At 40.4% G+C, this 25,628-nt stretch overlaps 1 protein-coding gene across 7 annotated transcripts in view; it reads left to right on the top strand.

The window, feature by feature from the left end:
* ALPK1 (alpha kinase 1) overlaps nucleotides 1-21,314 on the top strand; it is a 131,962-nt gene extending 110,648 nt beyond the window's left edge. For 5 of the 7 annotated variants that reach the window (XM_058721630.1, XM_058721631.1, XM_058721628.1 and 2 more), the window contains 10 exons: nucleotides 440-499; nucleotides 2,179-2,265; nucleotides 3,566-3,642; nucleotides 4,786-4,881; nucleotides 7,156-7,260; nucleotides 8,190-10,305; nucleotides 12,414-12,567; nucleotides 16,660-16,822; nucleotides 18,044-18,230; nucleotides 20,757-21,314. In XM_058721630.1, the coding sequence (XP_058577613.1) occupies nucleotides 440-499; nucleotides 2,179-2,265; nucleotides 3,566-3,642; nucleotides 4,786-4,881; nucleotides 7,156-7,260; nucleotides 8,190-10,305; nucleotides 12,414-12,567; nucleotides 16,660-16,822; nucleotides 18,044-18,230; nucleotides 20,757-20,956 (3,245 nt within the window). In that variant the 3' untranslated portion in view covers nucleotides 20,957-21,314. Of the gene's footprint in view, nucleotides 1-439; nucleotides 500-587; nucleotides 1,660-2,178; nucleotides 2,266-3,565; nucleotides 3,643-4,785; nucleotides 4,882-7,155; nucleotides 7,261-8,189; nucleotides 10,306-12,413; nucleotides 12,568-16,659; nucleotides 16,823-18,043; nucleotides 18,231-20,756 lie in introns of those variants that run through there. The other 2 variants (XM_058721632.1, XM_058721635.1) reach the window with 2 other exon arrangements.
* Nucleotides 21,315-25,628: the final 4,314 nt, after the last annotated feature.

The following is a 25,628-nucleotide window of genomic DNA, read 5'->3' as shown; positions in this document are numbered from 1 at the left end:
TCTTTCCTTCCTTCCGTCTTTATTTCCTTCCTACCTTCCTTCTTTCCTTCCTTCCTTCCTTCCTTCCTTCCTTCCTTCCTTCCTTCCTTCCTTCTTTTCAATAGTCTTGTTCACAGAAAGACACAATGTTTTACAATGGTTTATCTTTACTTTTCAAGCCTTATTCTATATGAATGAGTGTGTGTGTGTGTGTGTGTGCTTGTGTGTGTGTAAATCTAATTGCCATTTCAGATACTGTGCAACTTCCCATCTCACCGATTCCTGGAAATGTCATCTTTCTGTTCACTTTGGTATATGATGTCGTTATTGCTGTTAAATTTTAAAATAGCATGTTTCCAAGAGAGGTAACAGTGTGTTAACCTCAGAGCTTAAACTGCTAGTAGTATTGAAGGCACATGTTCAGGTACTAATTGTGTGGCATTTGGTTGCTTCTTTTCAGGGAAACTTTTAAAAGCAGAATATATCCTGAGCAGTCTAATAAGCAACAACGGAGCAACAGGTAAGGTGCTTTCCTATCTTCACAACGACCTTCACCTGCAGTCCCTTCTGGAGTTCTAGTTTTTACAAGCACCCGAATGACCTAATAGCTGCTATAGACTAGATGTCTCCAGAACTAGCTAGGACTGACTTTGCCATTAGTGAATGAAGTGGCTTTGGTCAAGGAGCTTATTTCTCTGTGTCTTCATTTTCTGTAATTAAAAATGAAAACAAAACAGAACAACCAAAGCTCCTAAACTTCTGGGCTTATTGTAGAGTGTACTATCTAAGAACAATATGCTGTTAAAGCAGGTAACTCTATGGGCCTCAGAAGGGGCTCAGTAGTAGCCTTTAGGAGAATTGTAAATGGAGATAAAGTCTATAAGTTGAGAAAAATATATTTATGGCTTTATGTATTTAAATGGTTTGGAAAGTAAATTTGATTTTGCTATGTATGTACTTTCAGAAAAACTTATTTTGAAATGGATTTCTTTCAATATTTAATCATACATGAAAGGAAGCAAGTACTAATAGTTGGGCAACAAATCATTTATTCCTTCAGATATCTTGTCTGAAATTCTGGGCGTTAAAGACAACAAGTGTCCCAGTAAGTTGAACACAACCTCCAGTAGACTTTTAAGCTCAGTCTGCTTGGATATAAGGTCCCAAGCACCTTGAAACTTGTAGACATTCCAGTGGAGAGGCGGTTTGGAATATCGATATTGACCACATACCCATCATTTGTGTCCACCATCACTAACCTATGATATACACACTTCCATCTTCTACACCACATATGCAGATGCACACACACACACACACACACACACACACACAGATTAAAAGCTGGGGAGAAAATAGAAAGGGTGATGTGACAGAGAATCAAGGGGGTATAGTAATGAGTTTGATTCTGTTTTTGGTGTTTGACCACTGACGGTTTTCAGACTCCAGCCTTCTGCCACCCACTCTGTCTCACAACTGGACAGGCTGGGGCAGGGGGGAGGGTTGCTTTTTGGTTTGTTTTAAACCTACTCAGCAGTAAACCAGGCATAGCTTGTGGGAGACTTTACCCCAGCCCACACCCTAATCACAATAAAAACCAAAGCCACTCACCACTCTCTTCACGCAAGTCAAATGAACCAGTTTGGTTGCCTGTCTCCTCTCCTCAGAAAGACTCATTATGTGAGTACTAAATCTTTTCATATCTTGGGGTGTGTATGTGTGTGTGTGTGTGTGTGTGTGAGCACGCATAACCATCAGTCTCAACCTACAAACTAAATTTTGGGTGGATGGGAAGGATACCACCCTCCATTAGGCAACCACAAGACAGTGGGGTAGTACTATGGTAAATCAATCTGGGGGGCTTGGACGCAATAGCATTGAGGCTGAGACCTGAAGTAGCAGGAGCTGGTCTCCTCAGGAACCATGCCATGGCAGAGCACAGTCAGTTGGGAGACTTGGAGACCAGACAGGAGTTCAAGTGAGAACTAGGATTCTCGGTATTCACATACAAGTTCTGTGAAGGCTTGTATGTTATAGCAAGGAGTTTGGACCTTTCTCAATGTAGAGAAGAGATCGCCTCTCAAACCTGTATCACATGTGCTCATGAAGGCTTCGGTGAAATTAGTTTCGTTTTACCAGGCTCTTTACTTGATAACTAGGAGCTGAAACTACTTTTCTTTTTTCCCTCTTTTGTTGTAGGTACCTGGCTGTACCGAAACGAAAGTGACAAGATCCTGGTGCAGTCAGTCTGCATACAGATCAGAGGGCAAATTCTGCAAAAGCTAGGTACGGTCATCAAACATTCGCTGCTCTCAGGGCTCATTTACAAAGTCTGGCTACGAGATATTACTGTGGAATTTTCTCATTGTATCTGGTTCAAATTGCTAATCCTCACTTAGTTTCCTCATCGAAAAGAAAATGACATTTGAGATCCCAGGAGTGTTACGAACATTAATAAAACAAAATATTTTCTGTTGAATTGTGTTAAAGAAATGTACAGTTGTACACTGTGGTATTAACCATAGGATTCTTGGTAATAATTCTGGCATCTGACTTTCAGTTCTACAGGACTCTATGTGATAAGAGGGACACCTTATTCTAAACCACCCTGACACCTTACCCATTCACTCCTCAGAGGGCATTCCTCAGGTTGTAAGGCAAAATTTATAGAATGCTAGTTGTGCTTTATTTTTTTTTTCTCTCTTTTAATGTTAAGGGTATACCTTAAAAAAAATGCCCTTAAAGCTCCCAAAGGATGGTTAAAAGTAGGGAAAACAAACAAGGAAAAAAGATAATACGGCCAGCAATTACCAAGAGCTCTGTGGTAATAGGCTCAGAACTGTTAGACCTCAGGTTCAGATGGGCCACGAGGCAAGTACACCTGAAATGCGTAGAATGCTAGTTGTGCTTTAAAATGCATGGCCCTACCCTGCTGTTTATGGTCCATCAGGCCTGAGTGGCTTGCCAACAGCCCACGAAAGGGTCTCTGGCACTGTCCCCACAGACAGGGCAACCTGGACATCAGAGGTTCCAAGGAGGGGTCCTGAGAAGGGACACAGGGCAGTGGCTATGCTGTCAGCTGGAGGGAAGAAGGAACTACTGGGGAGCCGCTGGGGGCCCTGTGGGCTTCTTAGACTGTCCCCAAGCCCTTTGCTCACCTGAACGTGGAAGACTTTAAAAAACAACAAAAAGGAAAAATAAAAAGGAGCTGCAGGTGCTCAAATAAATTACTTAATTAAATAAAATGCAAACTAAGGTGTTTGAAAATGTTAGCATAGAATGGTAATTATTCTTGTAAATACTGTATTTAATTATTTTTATGTTAATGTAGTATTATATATGATATGTAATATTTTTTACTGTTTTCCTGTGAAAGGGAAGCATTATCTGTATTAAATCAGCTGGAAAAATATGTTGCTGTTTTTCCAGCAGATTGGCATTTGCTGATTGCTCTCAATCTAATCCAGCCCTAAATTTTCCTAACGGGAGCCAGTGAATCTTCTTTCTGTATTAGTTTTCAAAAGTATTTTCTAGCACAATGCACAGATACTAGCAGTTTGTCTCATCTCTCTCCCTTTTTTTTCAGGGATGTGGTACGAAGCAGCAGAGGTAATATGGGCCTCAATCATAGGGTATTTGACCCTTCCTCAGCCAGATAGAAAGGTGGTTTATCTAGTGCTTTTTTTCCTCTCCTATCCTACATTTGTCTTTGGATGATTATCTCCTTGTGGCATAATGCAGTATATTGTTTATCAATTTTATTGGTCCTATTTTTATTGATTCTACATGGGCATAGGACCACGAACACTTGGTAATTTCCTCTTGTGTCTTGTTCCGTCCCCATTCACAGCCAGAATCCTGGCATGTATGTAGTGTTTTCACATTTATTTCTAACTATCTTTTTTTTTAATTTTTTTAAAATGTTTTTATTTATTTTTGAGACAGAGGGAGACAGAGCAGAGTGGGGGGGGGGGGCGGCAGAGAGACAGAGAAACATAGAATTTGAAGAGATCTCCAGGCTCTGAGCTGTCAGCACAGAGCCCGAAGCGGGGCTCGAACTCACGGAGTGTGAGATCATGACCCAAGCCGAAGTCGGACGCTCAACCGACTGAGCCAAATCTATTTATATTTTTATTTCTATTATTCACTTATCCATTTCTTTTATTATATATTTAGCCTTTGCCTGATTCCACAGCAAAGTTGAGATAACCAAGCTGCTTATATGTAAAATCATTTTCCCTCCGTTGAGTGAGCAGACTCCAATTAATTGTTTATGTGGCGTCTTTATCCAAGAAATTTGAGAGGCACCATTTGCTTTCCTATTTAATGTTTTCATTCTCTGTACCTCTGTAAGAGTATTCTCCTCGTTAACTGGAGCACTGGGTTATCACCTGTATCAGCAATGCCACCGCCTACAACCCTTTTACCACACAGACAGAATGGGATGCGAGGACGCATGTTTGGGCCAATCCTTTAAGCCTCTAGCAGTATGAAGAAGTTAGTGTTGACAGTCCAGTAAAGCCCAACTAAGAAATAGCTGTGTTTACACTCAGGATCTGATGATCTTTCAAGCCTGTGGCATCCAGTTTAGAAGTGTTTCCACTGTCAGAATAACAAGAAGGAGGAGGAGGGGAAAGAGGAGGAGGAGGGAGAGGAGCAGGAGGAGGGGGAAGAGAGGAGAAGCAGAAGCAGCAACAGCAGCAACAATATTTAATATGGAGGACTAGTCATGGCCGTGGCCTTGAGATGAGACCAGTAATGGACCTTGAATTCCTAATCTGTGTTCTGTTTGTGTTTTTCTTACAGGGTATTTCCACATCACTAGGTATACTGGCAGACATCTTCGTTTCCATGAGCAAAAATGATTATGAGAAGTTTAAAAACAATCCACAAATTAACTTGGTAATTATCACTTGGTCCAGAATGGCATCACCTACAAAACTGCCAACGTTTTTGGTGCTTGGTTTATCAATCTCATTCTCTTTCCGGGAGTCAGGGAGCACAGTGTCTCCCCTCTTCAAGTAACATGAACAGTCCTGGGGACAATTTCTATGGTGTCCTATTTGGCTTGATTATCTTAGCACCTAGCACAGTACCACACATACAGAGGGTACTAAAAAAATTAAAAATGACAAGTAAAAGAATGAATAAATATCATCAAAGTGATAAATGCTTTGAACCCCACTGATTTCTTTCAGAAAGAAATCAGAAAAATAAACTGAGGTCCAGACAAATTAAGTGACCTCTAATTCAGATTATCACAGAATTCAGTTTCCACACTTGGCCCATCTCAGTGATAAAGTAAAGGGATAACAATTATAAAACTTTAATTACCCTGTGTTCAAATCAGAGCATCTGTCACTTGTCTAGATTCTTATTCTTAATAATGAGGGTTACTGGGGCGCCTGGGTGGCTCAGTGGGTTAAGCGTCCAACTTCAGCTCAGGTTATGAATTCACAGTTTGTGGGTTTGAGCCCTGCGTTGGGCTCTGTGCTGATAGAGCAGAGCCTGGAGCCTGCTTCAGATTCTGTGTCTCCCTCTCTCTGCTCCTCTCCCCACCCCCCCCCCAACACTCACGCTCTCTCTCTCTCTCTCTCTCTCTCTCAAAAAGCAAACATTTAAAAAAATTTAAATAATGATTACTAATTTTTATATATTCCTTTATGATTCAAAAAGTATGTGAGTATGTGTGTGTGTGTGTGTGTATATATATACACACATGTATAAATGTATATGAGCTACACAAAACCCTATGAAGTAGGTAGAGCAAAATATATCATTCTGATTTTAGAGAAAAATAAACTGAGGTCCAGACAAATTAAGTGACCTCTATAGTTTGCACACTAGGTAGGAAGGAAACTAGGAGCAGAACTCAGGTCTCTGTCCAGTTTGGAGCATCAACATAGACATTGAGCTGCTCTCCTGCACTGCACTGATACTGAAATTATTTTTTTAAGTTTATTTATTTTGAGAGAGATACAGCACAAATGGGGGAGGGGCAGAGAGAGGGAGAGAGGGAGAATCCCAAGCAGGCTCCACGCTGGCAGGACCGAGTCCAATGCGGGGCTCAAACTCACAAATGGTGAGATCATGACTGGAGCTAAAATCAAGAGTCAGATGCCTAACAGACTGAACCACCTGGCACCCCGATATTGAGATTTTTAATAGTATCACAAAGATTGGCATTTTTTGTTAAATACTAAAGTGACAATAGTAACCGTACTTAATAGTAATGAGTGTGGCATAAGAAGGCTTGCAGCTTGCTGCTGACAATCTGAGTTTTAACAAAATGTTGCTTGTGCTGTCAGACCAACACACGAGAAAAGGGTTATATCTCTAGATCAGTGAAGTTGTCTCTGATGACTGTTTAAAATTGTAAACTGCCAGGGCACCTGGTTGGCTCAGTCAGTAGAGCATGTGACTCTTGAACTCAGGGTCATGAGTTCAAGCCCCACGTTAGATATAGAGCTTACCTTAAAAAAGAAAGGAAGGAAGGATGGACAGAAGGAAGGAAGAGGAAGAAAGAGAGAGAAAATTTTTAAAAAATTGCTAACTGCCTCCCCACCCTGGAGCTCCTTGACCTTTTCCTGCTTTATTTTTCTCTTGACTGTCACCGTGTCAGATAATATGCATTTTACTCATTTTGCGTATTGACTGATCCCCTCCGCTCAATAGGAAGCAAGCTTATTTACTGCAGGCTCAACTGTCTGCTATCTCCTTCGTGTTTAGAACAGTGCCTGGCACATGGAGGTTCTCAATGCATATTTCTAGGATGAATGAATGAATCGTAATTGCTGTGAAATCATACATTAAAAGGCTCTTTGCCAAGAACAGTGCAGAAATCATCAGCTAATTTGGCTGCAAAATGTGGGGGATTTCTGTGAACAAAGAGTTGCATGATCCTGCAGAGAAACTTGTGTGAATTATTTTGCACACGTTAGGCCCACTCTGGGGAGGGAGGGGGATGGACTGTGTATGGGTGTTGGGGGATAGGACACTCAATTCCCTAGGGTCCTTTGAGACGCTTAACTCTTTCTTGGCACTGTTCGGGTGTTGTTGTGGTAAAGGGCAGGGTGTCCCTCAGAATCCTGAAAGAAAAGTAAAGGAATTTCATAGCCTGACTTTTGCTAATGGATAAATAATTGTCAACACAACACTTGGCCTGTTTTCTCACAGGGTTTGCTGAAGGAGTTTGACCACCATTTGCTGTCAGCTGCAGAAGCCTGCAAACTGGCAGCTGCCTTCAGTCCCTACACACCCCTCTTCGTGCTCACGGCTGTGGTAAGCAGGGTGCAGCCCCACACTCTACCTCTCCCCAGTGATGGAAGCTACCAGTGAGAGGAAAAGGGCTAACCTAAAGTAGGCTTTGTGCACTTCATTAGAGAATTGTAATCAGACCTCATGTTGGAAAGGTTTTGTCAGTCAGGGTAGTGACATCCTGGTGGAAGCTAAATTAATTCAGCCTGCGGGTCTGATGTTGTCTGCCTGAGGCCAATGGTTCCCAAGCACAGCAGAATCACACAAGGAGTCTTCTCAAAATGCACATTCCTGATCCACCCTAGACCCACTAAATGCAAATGTCTGGGATTAGTACTCGGAAATCTTTTATTCTGAAATACTGCCCAGGTGCACAGAGGGGTTTGGAAGCCACTACTCTGTTGTTTTGATTATTGTTAAATAAACGATGTGTTTATATATAGCAGTCTTATTTCTCTTTTGCATAGAGAAACTTACTGTGTCCCTGTCCCATGTATAGATTGTTTGCTGAAACTAACAACAGCAGTAACAACAACAAGTTTATCATCTTTGATCAAAAAGTATCAGACCTGGGCTGGCTCAGTCAGAAGAGTATGTGACTCTCGATCTCAGAGTCATGAGTTCGAACCCCACTTTGGGTGAAGAGATTACTACAAAAATAAATAAACTTTTTAAAAAAAAGTATCAGGCCTATAGTAAGATGGTAGTTAAAACTAATCTCTTACACCTTCATGCCAGCCAATCACATCCATCCCAGTCCCTTTCCCTGATTCACCAAAGAGACTTTAGGTCCTTGACTCAATATGTGATTGTGTATTTTTCTTAGAATATCTGTGCCACGTGTTTATTTTCCTATAATATTTCTAATGACTGTCCTCCAGGAATGAAGTGTTTCCTGATTCACTTCCAATTTCTATTTCAGTGTCTGATTTTGTGCTTGGTATTTTCCTCAGAATATCCGTGGCACGTGCTTGTTGTCCTATACTAGCTCTAATGACTGTCCTGTGGAAATGAAAAATTCATATCTGTGTGAAGCCAAAGAGGCCTTTGAAATTGGCCTCCTCACCAAGAGATATGATGAACCAGTTAGTGGAAAACAAGAGCTTCACAGTCTTCTCAAAGCTGCTTTTGGCCTCACCACCGTGCACCAAAGACTGTATGGGGAGACAGAGGTGGTCCGTACAGCAAGTCAGCTCTGTCATGAAGCTATGGGAAAGCTGTACAGTTTCAGTACTTCCTCTGAAAGTCAGGAGAGAGAAACTCTCTCTCAGGAGATCATGTCAGTTATCACCCAGGTAAAGGATCATTTACAAATTCAAAGCTTCTCAAACTTAGATGACAAGTCTTATGTTCCAGAGAGTTTCAAGCACGGGTTGGATAAACCCATCTTGCATGGGCAAGTAGATTTCCAAAAAATCCTTGAAACCTATTCACAGCACCACACTTCAGTGTGCGAAGTTTTTGAAGGCTCTTGTGGAAACAACAAAGATAAACAGAAAGATATGAAAACGGGAGTCTGTATCACTGCTCTAGAAACAGAGACAAAAAACATAGATACTGTGTGTACTACTGAAGACAAACCACATTTTCAAAAAAGCACGGTAATATCTTCCTCCCACAAGGCTAAGAATGGTCAGGAGAAACTCAGGAGGATAGCAAGGAAAAACTGGACCCGTTCTGATGCCTTTCGAGTCTCCTTGGATCAAGATGGGGGAACTGAGGTTGAGTCATCAGATCACAGCCATGGTGAAGGAGCTGTTTTGAACAAGTCTCTGAGTGACAGCCAGTGCTCCAGTTCTTGGAGCGAATTATCGGTGGTTAGCTCTTCTACCAGCTGGGAGGAAGTGAATTATGTGGACGATAGGTCAACCAGAAAAGAGCCTTGCAAAGAAGTGCACCTTGTGGATACTGAGTGTTCCGCTGCCCCATCTGAAGACATCAATGAGGAAACCAGACCTGTACATCCACTATCTTCAGAGCTTCACGGTCTCACTCTCCAAGTGTCCAAGGATGACAATTTAGAGTCTTTGCAAAGTCAACTACACAGCCACGTGCCCTTGAAAACCTCCCATCCTCATAACACAACAGGCATGTTCTCAGTGTCTGGGGCGGGGCTGTTAGACGGAGTTCCAGAAGATGTGCAGAAAGCCAGAAATAGGGGATCCAGAAATACTTCTGCTCATTCCAGACCCTCGTTTGGTTCTGCTTCTTTGTCCTCTTTTGATGCTGGTTGGCCCAAGAACACAGCCACATTCCCTTTGGTCCAAGAAGAAGAAACCTTTGAACTAATTGATGAATTTCCAGAAATCAACTGTGATGCCAAAGACAGGCATGGAGAGGAAATCAAAAGAGGCACAGGCCTTACATTTAAAGAAAGTTCCGCCTGGGTTGACCCGGAAGGAGAAACAGCAGAAAAAGAAGAGGATATGCCCTTAGACTCTGACATAGTCATGGAGGATTCCCTGGGCCAACGTTCCAGGACAGCACGTAGCTTTTCCACTCTTCATTGGCCTGTTCAAAATCCTGACTCAGGAAAGAGCAGTGGCTCAGTCAAAGAGCAGGGCATCGACCCTGATGCCTCCACAGTGGATGAGGAGGGCCAATGGCTCGACAGCACAGATGTTCACCCCACAAGCAGACGTGGCTCTTACAGCCTATGTGCTCTGAGACAGTCGCGTGGTCAATGGCCTGAAACCCCCAACTCCTCTGTAAGCAGTAACATTCCCTCCTCTGATTTTAGCAAGGACTGCACTACCACGGAGGAGGGAAACAAACTAGGAAACATGCTAAACTGCAGCCAGAACTCCACCTCATCCTCGGCAGGGTGGTTGAAATCACCAGCATTTTCCTGCGGTTCTTCTGAGGGGGAAAACCCGCAGTCCTTTCTGAATTCCAGTGGAAGTTCTTTTGTTTCATTGCCGGGAATGACAAGGCAAGAGATCCTAGAGGCTCGAACCCTGCTCCCCGATGACTTTGAAAAACTTTTGGCAGGGGTGAGACATGATTGGCTCCTACAGAGACTGGAGAATACAGGAGTTTTTAAGCCCAATCAACTGCACCAAGCATACAGTAAGTACAACCTTTCCAGTAGGTACAGCCTCAGGAAGCATCTATGATTCTGATCTAATAGCTCTGGGGTTTAGATCCAGGCATGAGTATTTTTTAAGAGCCCTCCAGTGGCTTTGTATAAAGCCAATGTCAATAACCTTTGCTTCAGGGTATTCCCGTGTTTTGCCTGCTGCCTTGAATTCAGACTAAAAAGACAGTTCAGGTTGTTACAAAAAAGGGCAAAACGTTCCACTATAATAGGGTTTCCCTATTTTCTATTCCCTATTTAGGGACTCTGAAGGTTCAGAATCACATTCCTTAGAGTTAAGTAACTACTTTATTGTTATGTGCCAGTTTACAGGTGAAAAGCCATATGTACATGATCTCATACCCATTAGGGAAACATTATCATCCCCGGTGTACAGATAAGAAAAAGAGAGGAAGCCCAAAGTTGGAAAAACAAAACAAGTTGTACATTTCCTCCTTTCTTCTTCCCTCAATTCACTTATCCTTCCTATGTATGTGTGCAAGAGGCCCACCTTCTGTTTCCAACCCCAGCTTCTCTGATTGAGTTGCTCAGCCCTCGTCACTATCTTCCCCAGCCTCCAGTCATCTCCCTCCCCAACCCCAGACCCATGAGTTTATCTTATTTTAAGTATTTTTTCTCCTGAGTCTTCTGTTCTTTCATCCATTAACATGACCTAGATGCAGAAGGTCCTTGTTCACTTTATTTTAACTTGGATCCCAAAATGTTGCATTTCTTCCTTAGGGCTCATGTCTTTCCCCCTCAAAGAAATGCTTTCTTGCTAACACTGTTCCTCCTTTCCTTCTGGTGGAGACAGTTTTTACTTTTCCTTCCTATCTTTTCCTTTTTCAATTGAGTAGCATCTTCGTACAGTAGCTGTATTTTCTCAAGTAATTCCTGGACTTTCCCAGCTTAAACAAAACAACTCAGAGAAAATTAAGGTGCACTTTAATATGTAACCATGATTTCTGGAGTTCCCAGGAATCTCTGAGGTATACTTATTTCATTTATTTCTATCTATGTGGTCTGGCACAGGTAGTAGCCTCCATTATCTGGGCCCCCCAGATAATTAGAAGATGCAAACATGTATCACTGTTCCAATTTGAATTCTGGCATTTTACTGTTTAAAAAGCCCTTTATTTTTCACTGCTTTCTCATATATATATATATATATATATATATATATATATATATATATATTTTTTTTTTTTTTTTTTTTTTTTTTAGAGAGGGAGTGGGGGAGAGAGAGAAAGAATCCCAAGTAGGGTCCACACTGCCAGTGCAGAGACTGGTATAGGGCTCAGTCCCATGAACCATAAGATCATGACCTGAGCCAAAATCAAGAGTGGGATGTTCAATTGAATGAGCCACCCAGGTGCCCCTCCACTGCTTTCATACAGAAATTTTAGCCTTAATCCCTCTCCATCACAAGAGAAAGGTTTTGTGAATCTTCATTATATTTGCAAAGCTTTACTTTTTTATTGTACTTCACTAACTTTTTAGTAGTATTCATAGAGAAGGCTAAAATTTGAGAAAATGTCTAAAGAAGCTAAAGATTTCAGACAAGCTGGATTAGGATCTGTGTCACTTCAAATTTATTCATGAATTGTAACATCCCTTTGAAATAACATCCAGGGGCGCTTGGGTGGCTCAGTTGGTTAAGCATCTGACTTCCACTCACATTATGATCTGGTTCATGAATTCAAGCCCCACGTCAGGCTCTGTGCTGACAGGTTGGAGTCTGGAGACTGCTTCAATTCTCTGTCTCCCTCTCTCTCTGCCGCACCCCCGTTGTGTGTGTGCAGTCTCTCTCTCTCTCTTTTTCTCTCTCAAAATAAAATAAACGGGTAGCTCAGTCAGCTAAGTGTCCGAATTCAGCTCAGGTCATGATCTCACGGTTCATGGGTTTAAGCCCCATGTCGGGCTTTGTGCTGACAGCTCAGAACCTGGAGCCTACTTCGGATTCTGTGTCTCCCTCTCTCTCTATGCCCCTCCCCTGCTCATGCTCTGTTTCTGTCTCTCAAAAATAAAAATAAACATAAAAAAAAAATTAAAATAAACTTTAAAATACAAATAACATCCATTTTTTCTTACCTTTTTTCAGATGCTCTTTTATTAAAATATTCTAAAAAATCAGAATTATGGACAGCCCAGGAAACTGTTGTGTATTTGGGGAACTACCTGAATGTGAAGAAGAAAGGCAGACAAAGAAATGCTTTCTGGGTTCATCATCTTCATCAAGAAGAAACTCTGGGGAGGTATTTCTTTAAAACATCTATACCACTAATGTAAAATGGGCTAATTATGCCTTTCTCTTAATTAATCATTTATGAAATTTTGAAAGAGCTGAAAAATTTGGCCAAAATACATATTTCAGGTGTCTACTCCTTCCTCCAACTCATTAATTAATTAATAGCAATTACCACACATTGACCACCATTATGTCGGCCATTTTACATAGACATACATGATGTCAAACCTATCAGGGAAACATTATTTTTTTTTTTTTTCAACGTTTTTTATTTATTTTTGGACAGAGAGAGACAGAGCATGAACGGGGGAGGGGCAGAGAGAGAGGGAGACACAGAATCGGAAACAGGCTCCAGGCTCCGAGCCATCCGCCCAGAGCCTGACGCGGGGCTCGAACTCACGGACCGCGAGATCGTGACCTGGCTGAAGTCGGACGCTTAACCGACTGCGCCACCCAGGCGCCCCAAGGGAAACATTATTATCCCCATCGTACAGATAAGAAAATGGAGTTTCTGACCATGTGGCAGGACAGAGAGCCTTAAGCGCTCCCACTAACAAATGCTGACAAAAAAATCTAGTTAAACTACAAAAGCCCCACTTATAAGTAATAAATGAGCCTGCAAAAAAGGTAGGAAAATCCTTTGAGCCTACAGATATGAAGCATATCCAGGGATATAAATGTATTCCGAGCCCCTAGGACACTCTGTACAAGTTTTGAGTGGGGTAGGATGAGACGGCAGCTAGTGACAAAAATTACACATGGAAGGGAGTGAGTTTAGATACCATCCATCCATATAGAGCAAGGATTCAGGAATGGATACGTCCTCAAGGAAAAAGTGTTCTTAAAAAAATACTCACCCCATTGAGGTAAACACCTGGAAAATTTTTAATTTGGCCTTAGATCTTGACAACAACTTTAAGCAAAAACTTACTTGAAAAATTAGTAACCATGTTACTATTTTTCCCCATGGAGTCTGAGGCCTACTTTTACATCATCTGTGTGTTGGAAAAGACCTATCAGCCAAGAATTTTAAGGTGAACCCTGTTCTTTATCCAAATCCAAATAATTTAAGAAATAAGTAGGAAGAGAGGAAGAGAGAGAGAAATTGGGTGATGCTTAAAAAGTGGAAGTACATTTCTTGAAAAGGTTGTTGATGATAATAATAGTAGAAAGAATAAATATATTTACCAAGTATATATTTGCCAACCCTCATTTTAAGTCATTTTTATACTAATCTAATCAATCATCACAAAACCCTATGAGGTTAATATTATTATCCCCATTTTACAGATGAGGGAACTGAGGTGCAGAGATGTTAAGAAACTTGCATCCAATGATGGAGCCGTGTGTTATGGGTTGAATGATTTTTTAACAGCTGTGTGTCCTCAGCCTCAGATTCATACGCTGAAGCCCTAACCCCTTGTACTCAGACTAGGATCTTACTGAAATAGAGTCATTGCAGATTAATTAGTTAAGATGAGGTCGTACTGGAGTAGAGTGGGCCCTTCGTCCACTATGATTGGTATCCTTATAAAAAAGAAATTTATTTTTTTAATGTTCATTTATTTTTGAGAAAGAGAGAATGTGCATGTACCTGCACACATGAGGGGCAGAGAGAGAGGGGGACAGAAGGGACCCAGGCACCCCTCTAAAAAGGAAATTTAAAGAGAGACATGCACTTGGAGGTGCCTGGATGGCTCAGTCAGGTAAACATTCAACTTTGGCTCAGGTCATGATTTTGCAGTTGGTGAGTTGGAGCCCCACGTTGGGCTCTGAGCTGACAGCTCAGGGCCTGGATCCTGCTTCCGATTCTGTGTCTCTCTCTTTCTTTGCCCCTTCCTACTCACACTCTGTCTCTCTATCTCTCAAAAATAAATAAACATTAAAAAACAAGAGAGAGATATGCACACAAGGAGAATGCATATGAAATTGTAGTTATTGTTGCCATAAGGCAGGAACCACCAGAAGCCAGGAGGGAGGACTGGAAAACATTCTTCCCTAGTGCCTTCAGAGGGAACATGACCCTGCTGATAGCTTGATCTTGGACTTCCAGGCTCCAGAACTGTGAGAGAATCTATTTCTGTTGTATAAGTCACCCAATCTATGGCACTTGGTTGCAGCAGCCCTAAGAAGCTAATACACCAGGATGCATCATAGGAGGATCTGAGATGGGAAATAAAAGAGAATAAGAAACATGGAAGATAGAATGAGAGGGTACAATATATGTCTGATCAGAAAAAGATAAGAAAGCAAATATCTATTTGAATAGATAATATCTGATGATTTTCCAGAATTGCCAAAACCCATTAATCTTCAAATACAGGAATCACAATGAATCCTAAGCAGGATAGAAAAGGAATGAGGGAAGAAACTAGAAGAGAGGAGGGGAGGAAGGGAGACAATCATAAATCCACTTCTAGCCACATTGTAGTCAAACTTCAGAACACCAAGGACAAAGAAACAATCTTAAAAAGCAGTCAAAGAAAAAAGAGTTTACTACTAACAAATCTTTACTGAAGAAAAATGACCCCAGCAAAATGGCATAAGATGCCAGAAAGAATGGGTCTACATTCCCAGATTGATGATCCTGTGCCTAACACTGGAGGTCCTCTGACAGAATGCTTGGGAAATGATCCTGTACCAAGGTTTGCTCAAAGTTCCAAACTGGTTCAAAGTTCTTGCAGCCCAGAGGTCCGTCCATAGCAGAAATGCTCACGGCACTGACGGAATACCTCTATTAGGACAGCTGGTCCCCTGCAGCCTGCTTTCTGATGCCATGTGGGTTCCTCCTCTGCAGCCACCCCTGTCAGGTTTCTTTTCTGATCCCCAGGAGGCTGAATGGCCAAAACTGCAGCCAACGTGGATTTCATTATCTTATTGGACTCAGAAACTTCTGGAGAGAGTTTTCTCTAGTTGAGGCCTGTAACTCTAACAGTTCCCTTTGATTTTTGGAGGTCGCTCTGGACGCATGTGAATTACTCATGAATTCACACCAACGTATAGCAAATATGAACCGCAGTAAAGGGTGATAGTTACTGTTTGCTCCTTTCAACACTTACTGCCTCATTTATTTTGTCTCCAAGTATGCCTAAGTCCTTGAAATATACATATTTCATACTTCCTTTGAAACACGCAGGTCTGGCTAGCACAATGCTATCCACATAATAGGTGATGATGCAAACAAATATTTGTAGAGATAAAGGACTCGCAAGGGGAAGGGATAGAGGAAGGCTTCAGATTGTTTAGTTAGCCTGTTTAAGACCACACTGCAGGTAGTAAAAGATCTGGTTGCAGAGTCTGCACTTTCTGGTGCCCATCCTGGCTCCCTTGGTTACCAAGGAAGCCTGGCAGGCTGATTCGTTAAGGGGAGATTTTCTCTATAATCAGTATTATCCTGGATCAGTGTATCAGACAGGGTTCTTCAGAAAAACAGAGCCAAGAAGATGCAAACATATATAGACGAGAGTTATTGTCAGAAATTGGCTTGCATGATTATAGAGGCAGGAAAATCTCAAAATGTGTAGTTGGCAAGGTGGAGACCCAGGACAACGAATGGTGTAGTTGCCAAGGCCAACAGGCTGAAGACCCAGGAAGAGCCGATGTTTCCCTTCAAGTCCAAAGGCAGGAAAGACCCATGTCCAGCTCAAAGGCAGTTTGGCAAGAGGAATGTCTATCTTGGGAGAAGGTCAGTCTTTTGCTGTTTGGTCCTTCAGCTGATTGGATTGGGCCTATCCACATTAGGGGGAGCAATCTGCTTTACTCAGTCCATTGATTTAACTGTGAAATTCATCCCAAAACAACCTCACAAAAACACCCATAATAACGGTTGATCAAGTATCTGGGCACCTTATGTCCAAGTGAAGGTGGCACATAGAATTAACCATCACAGTCAGCTAGCATGAATTATGTTCTGTTGTTCAGGAGGCTCTCACAAGATTATTTGAGTCATAGGAGAATTCAAGATAATACTGACTGCCTAAGGTAGAGAAAGAGTAACATCTTTCAAGCAGTTTTGTGTATCTTCTTTGGTCTTTGCTCTCTTACTCTATGGTAGGATCACTTTTGTGTTTCTTTTTGTATTTTTTTCCTCTGGTCATAGATATGTTGGGAAAGAATATAAGGAGCAGAAGGGGCTCTGGCACCACTTCGCTGATGTGGAACGGCAAATGACTGCACAGCACTACGTGACAGAATTTAACAAGAGGCTTTATGAACAAAAGATCCCAACACAGATATTCTATATCCCATCCACAGTATTACTGGTGAGATTAAAGGGAGTAAGGGTTTGCTTAAACAGGCCTGTAAACATATGTCAGGTGAGATTTCTGGTAAAATCCAGTAAACTCAGTTACCAGACTCCTTCATCTACTTCATCTGCTTTATCCACTTAGACATGTCAGAACTAAGAAACCTCTCTACCCTGAATATACAATTTGGGTCTTGGATCTCCCAAATCACTCTGTTAATTCTGGTATCTGGTCCGCATACATGGTCAAATTGGCATTTGTAGTATCCTTTCTTTGTGTACTGTCTGTACTTTCAATGAGAGAAGAAGGACCCTGAAGATCATGTGTAGTACAAATTATTCCCTCAGCACGATGCATTCATTCCCTGTTTCACATCTGTTGGACCCCACCCCTTGTGACCAAGTGATTACTAAGTCATAGCTTAAACACCTTTAGTAAGGACAAATAATTATTATCTTTTCACTTTCAAATAATTCTAGTTGTTAGAAAGCTCTTAGATTTAGCCCAAATCTGTCTTCCTCTGAATTCTACCTGTGAATTACAGCTCTACCTTCTGGGGCCATCGAGACCAATGTGTTTTCACTAAGATATCTCTTTAAATATAGACAGGCAACAATCCGCCTCCACTGACTTTTCTCTTATTTGGATCAAGAATATTCTGCCTCCCCAACTATATCGAATCCTTAGCTCATTCACACCTAAAGGATTTTGTTTTACTTTGGCCAGAGACATTTTTAGACCCATATTCTATCACCACTAATAATAGCTATCATCCATTTTTCACTTTCTTTATGTCAAGCACTATGCCAGACATTTAACACATTAACCTTTGAAACAACTCTGCAAAATAGATGATACACACAAACGCTTAGCTGACATTCCAGTCCCACATCCCAGCACATGATCTATCCACATATCTTAACAGGCTAGCTCCCTGGGGTAGGTCCCATCATGGCCTCATTTTTATGTGAACATTTTAAAGAATAATGATAATTTTAGGTTCTCTTATATATCACATAATGTGTTAACCACCCTACATGCATTTTTCTCATATAATTCTTTTAACACTCCTATAGTGGCTATTACTATAATACCTGATTTACAAGCGAGCAAACCAAAATCTGTAACAAAGCTCCTAAGTGGCAAAGCCTGGGTTCAAAGTGAGGTCTACTGGACCCCAGAGCCTGCAGCCTTCCTAGCCATTGTGGTATATTGTCTCCCATTTCTATTTTTCAGATTTTGGAAGGCAAGACAATAAAGGGATGTATAAGTGTGGAACCTTATATCCTGGGAGAATTTGTAAAATTATCAAATAATGCGAAAGTGGTTAAAACAGAATACAAAGCTACAGAATATGGCTTGGCATACGGCCATTTTTCCTATGAGTTTTCTAATCATAGAGATGTTGTGGTCGATTTACAAGGTATGTGAAATTGGGGATTATTTTTTTACTTTTAGTGTTATTCATATGTAAATATGAGATCTTGTAACTAGCTCTTCCAGTCATTATTTAATAGATTGTTCAGTGCTTAGACTACTATGTGTAATTAAATTAATCGATTTTATGGGGTGCCTGGGTGGCTCAGTCGGTTGAGCATCTGACTTTTTTTTCTTAGTTTTTTTAATTTTATTTTTTTATTTTTTAAAATTTACATCCAAATTAGTTAGCATATAGTGCAACAATGATTTCAGGAATAGGTTCCTTAGTGCCTCTTACCCATTTAGCCCATCTCCCCTCCCATAACCCCTCCAGTGACCCTCAGTTTGTTCTCCATATTTATGAGTCTCTTCTGTCTTGTCCCCCTCCCTGTTTTTATATTCTTTTTGTTTCCCTTCCCTTATGTTCATCTGTGTTGTCTCTTAAAGTCCTCATATGAGTGAAGTCATATGATTTTTGCTTTTCTCTGATTGACTAATTTCACTTAGCATAATACCCTCCAGTTCCATCCACATAGTTGCAAATGGCAAGATTTCATTCTTTTTGATTGCCGAGTAATATTCCAATGTGTATGTGTGTGTGGGGGGGTGGTGTGTGTATATACACACACACATACCACATCTTCTTTATCCATTCATCCATCCATAGATATTTGGGCTCATTTCATACTTTGGCTATTGTTGATAGTGCTGCTATAAACATGGGGGTGCATGTGTCCCTTCAAAACAGCACACCTGTATCCTGTGGATAAAGAGCATCTGACTCTTGATTTCGGCTCAGGTCGGGATCTCATGGTTCGTGAGTTCAAGCCCTATATCCGGCTCTGTGCTGATCGTGCAGAGCCTGTTTGGAATTCTCTCCCTCTCCTTTTCTCTCTGTCCCTTCCCCACTTGTTCTCTCTCTCTCTCTCTCTCTCTCTCTCTCAAAAGAAATAAACTTAAAAATAAATAAATAAATTTAATAAATTGATTTTACTATATGTAGCAAGTGCTGTCTGAAAAAAAAATGTGTAAAGCTTCTACAAGTGTCTAGAGTAATACATAATCAGTGAGAAGATCTGCCTCACATTCTGTTGGGCTTAATTCTAGAGCAAATCCACAACAGCTTTTTAAAATTTCACTTAAGTGTATTTGAGTGATGTAGGTTTTTTAATATTGCATGTTTTAATATGTGAAAATCTTTCCACTCTTTCATTTCTTCAGCCCTTTACCCTTATTACAAGTGTGATATTGGGTTTCATAAATGGTGATCATTATGGAACAGAAAGTTGTGTGTACAAAAATCTGACTTTTTAAAAATTTTCTGCATTTATATTTTAATTTTGTTTCAGTTCATCTAGTATTTTATTTATCAGAACTATTATACTGATATAAGAGCCAATATTCTTCACTTCATTTAAATGATAAATGAGGTTTATTATAATTATTTTTAATAATGATTCTATCACCATTCCCCAAGATTTTGTCTACTCCCCTTCTGTAGCATTTATCATCACTCTCTGCCATATTATATATTTTACTTACTTATATTGCTTCTTAATCTGTCCCACTTCACCAGAATATTAGCTCAATGAATGTAGGGATATTTTTTATTGGTTTTTTTTTTTTTTTGAGAAAGAGAAAGAGAGTGCATGTGCATGAGTGGGGAAGGGAGAGAGGGAGAGAGAGAGAGAATCTTAAAATTTTTTTAATGTTTATTTATTTTTGAGAGAGAGACAGACAGAGCATGAGCGGGGGAGGGGCAGAGAGAGAGGGAGACACAGAATCTGAAACAGGCTCCAGGCTCCGAGCTGTCAGCACAGAGCTCTATGTGGGACTTGAATTCATGAGCAGTGAGATCATGACCTGAGCTGAAGTCTGACCCTTAACCTACAGACCTACCGACCAACCCACCGACACACCCGGGGGCCCTGAGAGACAGAATCTTAAGGAGGCTCCACACTCAGTGCGAAGCCTGACTCAGGGCTCCATCACACAACCCTGGGATCATGACCTGAGCCACAATCAAGAGTCAGCCACTCACCAAACTGAGCCACCCAGGCACCCCAAGTGTAGGAATTTTTGACTCACTCATTCATTGCTAAATCCCCAGTACTCAAAACAGTGTCTTGTACAGTGTGTATACTCAATAAGTATTTGTTAAATGAACAGATGAATATATGAATTAATGAGTTAGGCACTAAATAAACTTATGCATCATGAAATAAATATTCAATATATTGTGATCTTAGTAATTAAACTAAGTGCATTTTACTGCTCTCTAATTCCTTGAAAATTGGTGATCTAGGTATGTCATAGCTGACAAATTTAATTACTCAGCATTTAGTTTCCCTTTTTAAACCAATTATTGCAGTATGCAATACCAAATCCCTTAGCAGAAATTTATTAAAAGTAAACCATTATGACCAGGTTTTTAAAATATCTCTTTAAGCATATACATTTTATTTCTCTGAAACACATTACTGACATTTGTAGAGGATTTAATTCTCATACATATTTATTTCTCTTTTAGGTTGGGTGACTAGTAATGGAAAAGGGCTTATCTATCTGACAGATCCCCAGATTCACTCTCTTGATCAGAATGATGTCACTACCAATTTTGGAAAGAAGGGAATTTTTTACTTCTTTAATCACCAGCATTTGAAATGTAATGAAATATGCCATCGTCTTTCTTTGACAAGACCTTCAGCTGAGAAACCAAATAAGTCATAGACTATCTGGCGTAGTAATGGGATGGGCTTGGTGCCACTCACGGGAGCTGGGTCTTCCTCTTCCCCCAGTCACACACAGTATCGTGAAGCCTGGTCCCCTCAGACTTAGGCAGGGCTGTGGGACTACTTCTGGCCAATGACTTGTGAGAGGAATTAGTGACTATCCATTTCAGGCCCATATTTAATTGCCAGTGTGACTTGCTATGGAGTTACTTCTGCCACAATTACCAAGAATATGTCAGGAGACAGCTGCTTATCGGCATAAGTCCTACAATGAGGGCAACACGGAAAAAGCCCCCAAGTGACCCATCATGGACACAAAACAGATGAGAAATAAACTTTTGTGTTTAAGCCATTGAGATTTTGGAGTTTTTTGTCACTATCAATGCTGATACCATGAGTGTTTTTCTTATTGCAATATTTAGGAGTTCTCTGTACATATTAAAGAATTCAGGACATTGTGATAGAAGTTATGGGTTTTTTTCTCTTTGTCATGTGACATTTGACTTCATATGAAACTTTTTCTTCCATGCAGAATTTGTTTAATACAGTTGAATTCATTAATCTTTTATTTTATGGCTCCTAGGTTGCATGTCATATGTAGATCCTCCTGACCATGGGTTTATTTTAATCCCACTATATATAATATATATATATACTTATATTTATATTTATATTTATACTTATATATACTTATACCCATATATATACACTTATATATATACTTATATATATACTTATATATACTTATATTTATATATATTTATATATATATATATATATATTTTTTTTTTTTTTTTTTTTTTTTTTTTTGAGAGAGAGAGAGAGAGAGCACATGAGAGTAGGGGAGAAGGGCAGACAGAGAGAATCCCAAGCAGGCTCTTCTAAGCCCAATGCAGGGCTCAATCTCACAACCTTGAGATCATGACCTAAGTCAAAATCAAGAGTCAGAGGCTCAACCAAGTGAGCCACCCAGGGCCCTCCCCCACCATATTTTCTTCTAGTGCATTTACATTTGTGAAAAGTGTGAATGAAGAATAGTGCATTTTAACAGCCACAACAGTCCACTCCTTGCAGCACACAGATCTGCTTCTTCACACAGGTGTGGGGGGCAGCTCATCCAGGATCTTTCTAAAAAATACTTAGAAAATGGATGTTGGTGAGGTGTTCCTTTCCTGAAGTTAGGGTTTGGGGATGCAACTAGTTTTCACCCTTTCCCTCCTCCACAATTCATTCTAAATTTCCCTCATTGTTTAGTATTACTTCTGCAAGTCTTAGTGTTTACCTGGTGATGTGACTCAGACTTACATATGTGAAGTTTCTGCATGCTTGATAGAGCTTTCTCAGGGGTTACTGCACACATCTGTTCACAACTGCGTCAGGGCAAGTGAGAACAATTCAGATCTGCTGCTGTGGGGAGTGTGGTTGACTGGGAATCCAGCTTCCACTCCACTGGGTCCACTGCTGAGTTCATGGTGAAGTCATGCTCCCCAGTGTGCTCTCAGCCACTGACTCAGCAAGGCCAGGACACTTTAAACAGGTAACTGCACATGAAGTCTTCCCACTGGCCTGATCAAAAACTTCTTAACACTGCTGTCCTCTAAGACTCTTCCTGCCGAACCCTCCTTTATCTGCCTTCTCCTTTCTCCTACACAGATGTCAGACCTGTGTACTCTTGTTCTCACTGCTGAGCCTTTACAGTCATTTCTCCCAATAAATATCATATATGTCTAATCCCTTTTTGGCATCTGCCTCCTAAACAACCCAAACCAACACAAGTTTATTAAAGAAATGGGAAAAACCTCATCCTATTCACAAAGAGGGAGGGGTGCCTGGGTGGCTCAGTCAGTTAAGTGCCCAACTTCAGCTCAGGTCATGATCTTGTGCTACAGTGCTACATGAGTTCAAGCCCTGCGTCAGGCTCTGTGCTGACAGCTCAGAGCCTAGAGCCTGTTTCAGATCCTGTGTGTGTGTGTGTGTGTGTATGTGTGTGTCTCTGCCCCTCCCCCCACCTCTCTCTCCCTCAAAAAGAAATAAACGTTAAAAATTTTTTGTAAAAAATAAAGAGGGAAAATCATATTGTCTCAAAAGATGCAAAAAAAAGGTTATTTATTGAAAATCAACTCATGGTAAAAATCTCTTCGCAAACTAAGCACAAAGGAAAGCTTTCTGGATCTGATAAAGGGTTTTTTTTAACTTTTTTTTAAGTTTATTTATTTTGAGAGAGAGAATGTGCACTAGCAGAGGAGGGGCAGAGAGAGAGGGAATCCCGAGCAGGCAGAGTCTGACTCAGGGCTCAATCCCACCAACCATTAGATCATGATCTGAGCCAAAACTAAGAGCCGTCTAAGCTCCCCTAATTTTGTTTTAAAAAACAGCAATATCATGGGGGTGCCTGGATGGCTCAGTCTGTTGAGCATCTGACTCTTGATTTCAGCTCAGGCCATGATCCTGTAGTCATGGAATCAAGCCCCGCATTAGACTCTGCACTGAGCATGGAGCCTGCGTAAGATTCTTTCTCTTTCTAGCCCCCTGCCCATCCCCCAAGCACGGTCTCTCTCTCTCTCTCTCTCTCTCTCTGTCTCTCTCTCTCTCTCTCTCTGTCTCTCTCTCTCTCTCTCTCTGTCTCTCTCTAAAAAAAAAGAAAAACAAACAAAAGGAAACCACCATACACCACTTAATGAAATAATAGACCTGGGAAAAAATCACTGATAGAAGAACTTTACAATGGAGGAATCAGGCTGATGTTACTTACACCTCAATCAACTGTATCACTAAAAGTGGGACAATAAATCAATGATATAATAACACGTTGGGGACAATTAGGGATTTTTAATGTTTACTGAGTGTTAGATAAAATTAGTGAAGTGGTATCTTAAAACAATACTAAAGCCAAAAAAAAAAAAAAGTGAAGGTGGAAGTGAAAAAAGCTTGGTTCTTTTTTGGTAATGTTGAAGCAGGGATACAGGTACATGAGTATTCATTATATTAGCCTTTCTCATTTTGCATATATTTTTTAAATGTCATTTTTTTTCATTGGAAGGTCATAAAAAGGAAGAAATACCAAGGATAAACCAAAGAATGGGTTGGTAGAGATGATGAAAACTGTGATTTGTCAAACAAGCTAATCAGGAAAGAATATAAGAAAGAGTGTTCAACAATGTGAAGTCCTGCAGAAAAATCAAGAAGAAATAGAATATGTATTGAGTGAGGGCCTGAGGATAATGAAGAGATTGGTGACAGCTAAAACAAGCCATTGATTGACAGAGTGACCCTTCAGATATTGTAGAACAGAGATCAGCAAACTATGGCCCCTTGGGTCAAATCCTGCCACCATTCCAAGTTTTATTGGAACAGAGCTACACTCATTCCGTTACATATTATCTGTGGCTGAATTTGTGTTACAATGGCAGAGCTGAGGAGTTGGGTCAGAGACTGTGTGTCCTACAAAGTCAAAAATATTTATTACCTGGGCCTTTACAGGAAAGGTTTGTTAACCCTTGTTGTAGAAGAAGAGATCAGGAATAAAGATCAGGTTTTTACATTTACAAAGAAAATGTGAGTATCTCTACCAACACAAAAGAAAAACAGGTAACACAAATGGATGAAGAAATTGGAAATTTGAGGTGATAAAGAAGGAAGTTGATGAAAAGCACGTATCAGAGCAGCCTTTCCTTTTTGAAGTCAACAGTCTAGGCTATCTGTTGAATGAGATGAGGCTAGCAACATGAGGGATTTGAGTGGAGGGAAGGTTATGAAATAATGCATATTTCTGTATCAAAAAGAGCAGAAATAGGGGTTCCTGGGGGGCTCAGTCAGCTAAGTGTCAGACTCTTAGTTTTGGCTCAGGTCATGATCTCAAGGTTCACGGGATGAAGCCCCCTGTCAGGCTCTATTCTGACAGTGCAGAGTCTGCTTGGGATTCTCTCTCTCTCTCTCTCTCTCTCTCCTTCTGCCCCTCCTCTGTGCTTGTGCTCTTTCTTTCTCTCAAAATAAATAAACTTTTTTTTTAAAGTACAAATTGTACTACTGAGGGGAATTTGCAGAAAATTACATTTTAAGAATCTCTTTAAATTGTTATATATTTACACCAACACCAATATATCCAACATCTGGATTAAGAAATTAAATGTAATTAAATTAAATGTAATTAAATGTAAATGAAATTAAATGGAATACTAATGTTGAAGCCTCCAGTAGACCTTTCCCTAATCTACACATCCTCTTCTGCCCAGAGGCAATCACTACCTAGAAAGTGTTGGTTATCATTCCCTTTAATGTTGTTACACATTTACTTTTATTAAATATTGTTATAAATTTTATGTTCATATAAAAGTAATAATAAAGGGACTTTTTAAAATATTTTTAAGGTTTGTATAAATACAATAAGGACCAGAAGGGTTTAAAAAGAGCCAGATTGACTTTAGAGAAAATGAAAAATACAGTCATTGATATTTATGATTTAATAGAAAGGTTAAACAACAAACTAGGCATAATTCAAGAAAGAATTATTGAAATGCAAGGGAAATGTGAAGAAACTAGCCAACATGCAGAAGAAAGATAAAGGGTTGGAAAAAGCAGAAGAAAGAGCATAAGATTTGGAGGAAACATGGAGAAGGTCTACCATCTAGTACTCAACTGTATCTGCTCACCTCAAGTTTACTAGCCAATAA

This window comes from Neofelis nebulosa, chromosome 3 (assembly GCF_028018385.1).
Source record: "Neofelis nebulosa isolate mNeoNeb1 chromosome 3, mNeoNeb1.pri, whole genome shotgun sequence".
Classification (NCBI taxonomy): domain Eukaryota; kingdom Metazoa; phylum Chordata; class Mammalia; order Carnivora; family Felidae; genus Neofelis; species Neofelis nebulosa.
The sequence above is the reverse complement of the archived record's forward strand: the minus strand, read 5'-3'. Positions and strand labels throughout refer to the sequence as shown.